The 7,836-nt window shown below is 41.0% G+C and overlaps 1 protein-coding gene across 1 annotated transcript; it reads left to right on the forward strand.

The window, feature by feature from the left end:
- The first annotated feature begins 3,629 nt into the window (after positions 1 to 3,629).
- Positions 3,630 to 4,181, forward strand: LOC137397975 (uncharacterized). Its single transcript, XM_068084073.1, has one exon. It carries the CDS (start codon positions 3,630 to 3,632, stop codon positions 4,179 to 4,181), a length of 552 nt encoding a protein of 183 aa, XP_067940174.1.
- Positions 4,182 to 7,836: the final 3,655 nt, after the last annotated feature.

A 7,836-nucleotide genomic window follows, 5' to 3' on the forward strand; every position in this document is an offset into this window, starting at 1 on the left:
GAATTTCAATCGGCTGCTCTGACAATAGAGCTTTGCCCTGATGATGAGGAAATTGACTGGCACATGAAACCTTTTCATGGTGCTTACCACCGACAAGTATCTAAGGTGGACGATCTTCACCTGACATATATGTGGCTAAACAAAGGAAACCTAACGACCAATACAGAGTTGCTACTCATGGCAGCCCAGGAGCAAGTGCTCCCAACAAGGCAACTCAAAACAAAAGTCTATCACACTAGAGATGATCCTAGATGCAGACTGTGCAAAGATGCGCCTGAGACCATCCAACACATCATCAGTGGAAGCAAGCAGCTAGCAGGAAACGCGTACACTGAGCGGCATAATCATGTCACAGGTGTTGTGTATAGAAGTCTATGTGATGAATATGGCCTTAATAAACCACAACACTGGTGGGAAGCTCCTGGTAAGGTCAATGAAAATGACCGCGCTAAGATTCTCTGGGACTTCTACATCCGGACTGACAAGCGTGTCCTAGCAAACCAACCAGATATAGTGGTGGTGGACAAGGAGAACAAGAGAGCTACTATAATAGATATAGCAGTACCCAATGACTACAATATAGCCAGCAAAAAAAGAGAAGGTAGAGAAATATCTCCATCTTGGAGAAGGGATTGAAAAATACTGGGATGTAAGAACAGCTGTAATTCCAGTAGTCATTAGGGCACTGGGCGCAATAACACCGGCGCATAACATGTGACTTGCCCAGATACCAACAGCAATTAACTCAGGTGAGTTGCAGAAAAGTGCGCTATTGGGAACAGCTAAGATCTTGAGGCGAGTGCTCAAACTCCCAGGTCTCTGGTAGGAGACCCGAGTTAGAGCAGAAAGTACCACCCATACGGATTAACCAGGGTGAGGAAACAATATATATATATATATATATATATATATATATATATATATATATATATATATATATATATATATATATATATATATATACAGTCAAACATGGATAACTCGCCCACGGATAGCTCGAACACATGGTTAACTCGAACGGTTTCTTCGGTCGGTTCCCACGTAATGATAAATTGTTATAGATAACTCGTGTTGCAGATTGCATTTTATGCTTTTCTGTAGATCGCATTGTAGCGAGTCAATTTTATAGACAAATAAAATTGTGTGCACAGTTCTTCTCCTGGACTGACCACGCCACTGAAAATACCAAAATACTCACCACACAGTAAGGTTCAAACATACACTTAGAGTGTGGGGTTAATGACACTCGAAATCATAATAAATATACATGGTGCCCTAGTTGAGGTAATTTTGTGTCAATAGCTTTACTGAGAGGTGGTCAGTTCAGTGAGCAGCGTCAAAGATTGTTGTTGGTGTGACGATTTTATTGGTTATTATTTTAATTATAGTAATTATTTGGTTTTATTAGTTTGACAGGGGAGCATTTCGATGAAGTTTTTTTGTGATGCTTGGTTAGGCTACTTTTGTGAGTATAGCTTTGTACAGCAACAGCAATAATTCCAATTATATTCTGTGTATAGCTTTGTCTGGTAGTGATCATTATTATTGTTATTATTTTGCTACGTGCGTCGGTGGAGTTAACCCAGCTATGGAGAAGCTGTTGTGCCCGGAGCCTTTAAAGGAGGGTGGTGACTTGCCGGAGCAGTGGAAGATATTCAAACGAAACTTTGATCTGTTTATTACCGCTTCTGAAAAGAATGCTGCGGATGACAAAGTTAAAGTTGCTTTGCTGCTGAGAACCATAGGGCCAAGGGGCCTAGACATTTTTGACTCATTTACATGGGAGGAAGACACGGACAAAGAGAATTTTGCCAAAGTTAGTGGCCAGTTTGATAAGTACTGTGCACCGAAAGTTAAATGCACAGCTAAATGCAGCGCAGTATTCTTCACTTTGTGATGCAACCAGCGGCTTCCAACAAGTAAAGCTTGCAGCCCAGTCGACTGACCTGACTACCTTCTGGACACCCAATGGACGATACAAATATCTGAGAATGCCGTTCGGTATATCTAGTGCCCCAGAAGAGTTTCAGCGACGATTGGCAGACACCTTGGTGGGTCTGGAGGGTGTTACCGTGGTAGCAGATGACATACTTGTGTTCGGCAAGGACAGGAGTGAACACGACAGCCGTTTGAGAAACCTTCTGGAGCGAGCCAGGAGATGTGGCCTACGACTCAACAAGGACAAGCGCAAATTCATTCAACCTGAGTTGCCATATATCGGACATGTTCTCACATCGAATGGATTGCAGCCTAACCCTAAGAAGGTGGAGGCAATAGCAAAGATGAAACCCCCACATCATCGGAAGGTGTGCGGCGTTTCCTGGAACACGTGACGTACATGTCAAAATTCATTCCGCACCTTTCCGCTGAGTCGGAGCCATTAAAACAGCGAGTAAACAACAAGTCATTTGTTTGGGGAGATCCTCAACAGGAGGCATTTGTCAAACTGAAAAACGCTCTAACCAAAGCCGAGACTGCAGTACTTCGATGTGAATTCTCCAATCGTTATTCAGACGGATGCTTCCACAGCAGGTTTAGGAGCGGTTCTTCTGCAGAATGGCAAGCCTGTGACGTATGTTTCTCGTTCATTGACATCAAGTGAGCGCAACTACGCACCGATAGAGCTGGAGACACTAACTATTGTGTTTGGAATGACGAGATTGGACCAATATATATTTGGTCATCCAGATGTAACTGTGCTAACGGATCACCAAGCCTTGGTTGCGATCTTCAAAAAGTCAATTCACAAAGCAACAAGGCACGTGCAAGCATTTTTGCTCACACTGCAGAGATATTCAGGCTTCAAGGCAGTTTGGAAGCCAGGAAAAGAACAGTTAACGGCTGACATCCTGTCGCATGACAGTCATATGGAGAACCCAGAGGACCAGTCAGCAAGGCTGCATGTTTTTGCAGTGTCGAAGAACTCGAATGACCTGCCGCTTCCAGTGCTCGAGTACCGCCGTCTGTGGAAGGCGACACAGCAAGATACGGAGATGCAAGAACTGATAGAATGGATTTGTGGAGGTTGCCTGGGTGTTGTGTCTGGCTCACTGAGGCCATACATGCCATTTCAGGATGAGCTCTCGGTGGAGAACGGTCTTGTGTTCAAGGGATTTCGAGTTGTGGTCCCACTGGCTCTGCAGACAGAAATGTTGCGCAAGTTGTACACTGCTCACTTGGGAATACAGGCAACTCTTAGGAGGGCTAGGCTAACGGTGTATTGGCCGTCACTTTTGGAAGACGTGTACGGGTTGATACAGACATGTAGGACGTGCATTAAGGACTCTCCTAGGCAGGGAAAAGAACCTCTTTGTAGCCACGAAGTGCCGATAAAGGTGTGGTCAAAAGTGGGTGTGGATTTGTTTGAGCAGGGAGGTCATCATTATGTGATGGTGGTTGACTACTCGTCAGACTTCATGGAGTTTGAGAGGCTTGGACAGCAAAGTACCGATGAGGTGACCGCGGCGTTGAAGAAGACCCTTGCCCGATAGGGCCTACCTATTACCGTTCACAGTGACAATGACCCTCAGTTCACTTCTCACATCTTTGCTAAGTTTGCAGAGTCTTGGGGGTTTCAGCACACGACGAGCAGCCCTCACTACCCGCAGTCAAATAGAAAAGGGGAAGCGATGATAAAAATAGTCAAAAGGATGCTTAGAAGATGCGAAGATCCCTTTCTAGCACTGCTGGAATATCGCAACACTGTTACTGAAGGGTTGTCGACAAGTCCTGCCCAGAGGATAATTGGGAAGGCCACCCGGTCAGCACTCCCCGAGAAAGCTCCAGTTCCAACGGAACTTGAACGGTTGAGTTCGGCCCAAAAGGATGAGAAAAGGATGCAGCAACAGTCCAAGTACAACAAGGGGGCAAGAGAACTGAGGCCGTTACGAGTTGGTGAGCCTGTGTTTCTGCGTGATTATCGAAAACATCGTAGCGAATGGAAAGAAGCAAGAGTGGTTCAACAGCTAACAGGACGTTCGTACAGTGTACAAGTAGAGGACGACCTCCTTCGTCGGAACAGGCGTGAGTTGAGGCCAGCTTCAGTCGAGCAGTGTGAGGAGTTGCCGGTAGCTGTAACGGACAATACTGAGACGACTGCGTCAACCCCTTCTACAGCAGAGCCGCCCGAGAATCCTGTTCCGGTTCGTCGATCGGGACGTCAGAGGCAGAAGCCACAGTGACTCTCAGACTAAATTTTATAAAAAAAACATGTTGCTGACATAGACGAACAATCAAACTACTGTTATATTATAATTACTGTAATTTTGTTTTGAAATGCTTCTTGCTTGGTTAGTTGTGTAGCTCGCTGTATAGTAATCTGGTTTTGTTTACATTTGCTTTGTCTTAATAACTGCAACAGATTAGGGTACTCTCATCACTAAAAGAGAGGGGATGTTGCAGATTGCATTTTATGCTTTTCTGTAGATCGCATTGTAGCGAGTCAATTTTATAGACAAATAAAATTGCGTGCGCAGTTCCTCTCCTGGACTGACCACGCCACTGAAAATACCAAAATACTCACCACAGAGTAAGGTTCAAACATACACCCAGAGTGTGGGGTTAATGACACTCGAACTCATAATAAATATACAACTCAAACTCAACACTGCTAACTCGAACTGTTTTTTCCCAACGGCTACCGAAACGGTTGTCATTGCTTTAGAAAATCACTTTATTCCAAGCCATAGAGGTAAACCTCAACTTTTCGTAACTCATAAGCGTCGTTATTACCACCATCGGCAAAATATTTTTGTCAACGGCTTTTCTAAAGGTTTGATGAAATTTGATTTATACCAAACATCCGCATAGCGATCGCCCTTCGGAAGCAAGGTAAAGTGAGGTAATCTTTGCATAAACTTCTAGAAAAATCGTCAAAATTGATCGTGGGTAAAACACTCAAAAGAAAAAACATGTCTTTTCTTTTGAGCATTTCAACAACGATCAAGTTTTGTCAATGTCAATCTAAAAAACGTCCTGGCAATAACATCACCTCAAACAACAAACCAATCTCAAGTGATAGAAAAATCTCTTTACTTTTTGATAAAAACATTTTAAACTTTACATTAGAAGGATTTAATTTGAAATAAGCCAGTTGTGCTTTTGATTTATATTATAGCTTGTATATGAACATGTATCTACTAATAAATAAGTAAATGCATGGACTTGTGACAGTGCTCTGATAACTTGAACGCTCTGGTAATTCGAAGACTTTTGCTCGGTCCGATGAAGTTCGAGTTATCCATGTTTGACTGTATATATATATACAGTCAAATAAGTGTAACTCGTCCACGGGTAGCTCGAACACATGGTTAATTCGAACATTTCCTTTGGTCCGTTCCCACGTAATGATAAATTGCTATAGATAACTCGAACTCAACACTGTTAACTCGAACTGTTTTTTCCCAACGGCTACCGAAACGGTTGTCATCGCTTTAGAAAATCACTTTATTCCAAGCCATAGAGGTAAACCTCAACTTTTCGTAACTCATAAGCGTCGTTATTACCACCATCGGCAAAATATTTTTGTCAACGGATTTTCTAAAGGTTTGGTGAAATTTGATTTATGCTGCGATACGATGAATAGCACGGGCTAGCCGGGTCACGCGCGCAAAGATTTTCGCCACGCACATACAAAACAAAAATCGCATGTTGTTTTGTATGTGCGTGGCGAAAATCCTTGAGTGCGTGACCCGGCTAGCCCGTGATGAATAGTTTTCCGACGTTGATTCCGTGTTGAATCAACGTCGGAATGTTGAATGTTTGAAACGTCTTAAAAATTGTTGTAACTAAACGTATACGTTGTCTGAGCTACAAAAAACTATTCATCGTTTGACCTAAACACAGAATACGTGTGTACATTCAATAAGTATCTGTTAAAAAAGCGTGAGTGATATAGAATGTACCGTAAAACCTCGTAAAACTTCTAATTGAACTGCCTTGGAGTGTTGCTCTTAACGAATCCCAGGTAAAGTAAGGTAATCTGCATAAACTTCAAGAAAAAACGGCAAAATTGATCGTGGGTAAAACCCCAAAAGAAAAAAATGTCTTTTCTTTTGAGCATTTCAACAACGATCAAGTTTTGTCAATGTCAATCTAAAAAACGTCCTGGCAATAACATCACCTCAAACAACAAACCAATCTCAAGTGATAGAAAAATCTCTATACTTTTTCATGAAAATGTTTTAAACTTTACATTAGAAGCATTTAATTTGAAACAAGCCATTTGTGCTTTTGATTTATATTATAGTTTGTATATGTACATGTATATACTAATAAATAAGTAAATATATGGACTTGTGACAGTGCTCTGATAACTTGAACGCTCTGATAATTCGAACACTTTTGCTCGGTCCCTTGAAGTTCGAGTTATCCATGTTTGACTATATATATATATATATATATATATATATATATATATATATATATATATATATATATATATATATATATATATATATATATATATATATATATATATATACCTTATATTTCTAGTATCTAGAAGAAATCTATGCATTTCCAGCTATGCAAAACACCAGTAACCATTATTTAATACCAGCAATCATTTTTTTATTTTCAAGAATAAAAGCTTTGACTGCAAACATGGAGCACAATGCTGGTCCCACAATGCTGCTTGCTTTAGAAATGCAAAAACGAAACAAATATTGCCTGCTAGGACCAGACATCTAACACTGATGTCAAAGGTTTAGCTCAAACGTTATACAAAACTATTTTCATACGTCCAGGGTGCTACTTGATTACATATAATCGCCAACAAAGCTACACTTTTTTCAAATTTAGTTAGGAACTGCGGGCTAAAAACTCACAAATCGTCGTCTTTTTTATATCCGACCCCCTAGCATTCCGTATTTGGCTGAGTGAACAATGCGAGTTGTTGCGATAATTTTAATTGCAACGAATCTTGCAAGCTCTTTGTAAATAGTGCTCTACTGCTCACAATAAAGTGTGATCACTGGCTTTCTCCTATTTGTACAGCATAATAGTTTATTAAAATGTGATACTCGAATATAATGAATTAGATAATCATGATAGCTAACAGTGAGAATCAGTTTAGATAGGGATACGAATTTTTAACCGCTACCACTAGCGTTACCGATAGCTTTACCGATAGCCTCAGGCCGAACGATGCAAGAGAAACAGAAGAAAGACCCAACTGCTATCGATACGAGCAAATAGCCATCGTACTAAAAACGATCTAGATTTAGGTCTAGAGTTATGTTTCGCCGATTTGTCAAACTGCTTACGGCGTAAGAACAAATATATTTTGTATTTCTACTCCTTTTGCAATAGCTAATTTGTTTCAGCCTATTCAATAAACGAGTGGCAAGTTACTGAATTATTAGATATAAAAATATTTGAAATAGTCAGCTACCATAGTCACCATACTCTGTGTCTCCTGTTGACGCAATAATTGTGTGTGGCAATAAAACTACGGTAATGGGTGTATCGTTAGACGAAAAGTCTCGTGCGTTTTCGTTCAAGAATCACGTCGAGAGTGAGATAGCTCGCCATTGGATATATCATTTTCGCATTTGGCGAAATTTCATTAAATGTTGACGTTTTCAAATCGTTTACCTTCAAAATCGCCACTAAACAACTAAATCGCCATGTTGCGAAGCTCTTGTAAAACTAGTTAACACGAACAAGTTCACAAAAGTTGTACCCTCCCCCCCCCCACAAAAACTCGATAACTATAAAGATTCGGGCTAAGGAAAAGCCATGCAAAAAATCCAAAGCCGCAACAAGGGCATTGCCATATGTCAGCAAACTTAAAGTTTCGACACGCAGCGTTACCATAAAATTATAGTCATGTCT

The sequence above is a fragment of the Watersipora subatra genome, chromosome 6, assembly GCF_963576615.1.
Source record: "Watersipora subatra chromosome 6, tzWatSuba1.1, whole genome shotgun sequence".
Lineage (NCBI taxonomy): Eukaryota > Metazoa > Bryozoa > Gymnolaemata > Cheilostomatida > Watersiporidae > Watersipora > Watersipora subatra.

Bases quoted from the DNA above. Each gene is read 5' to 3' on its own strand.
- LOC137397975 (XM_068084073.1), top strand. From the start codon at position 3,630: ATGATAAAAATAGTCAAAAGGATGCTTAGAAGATGCGAAGATCCCTTT.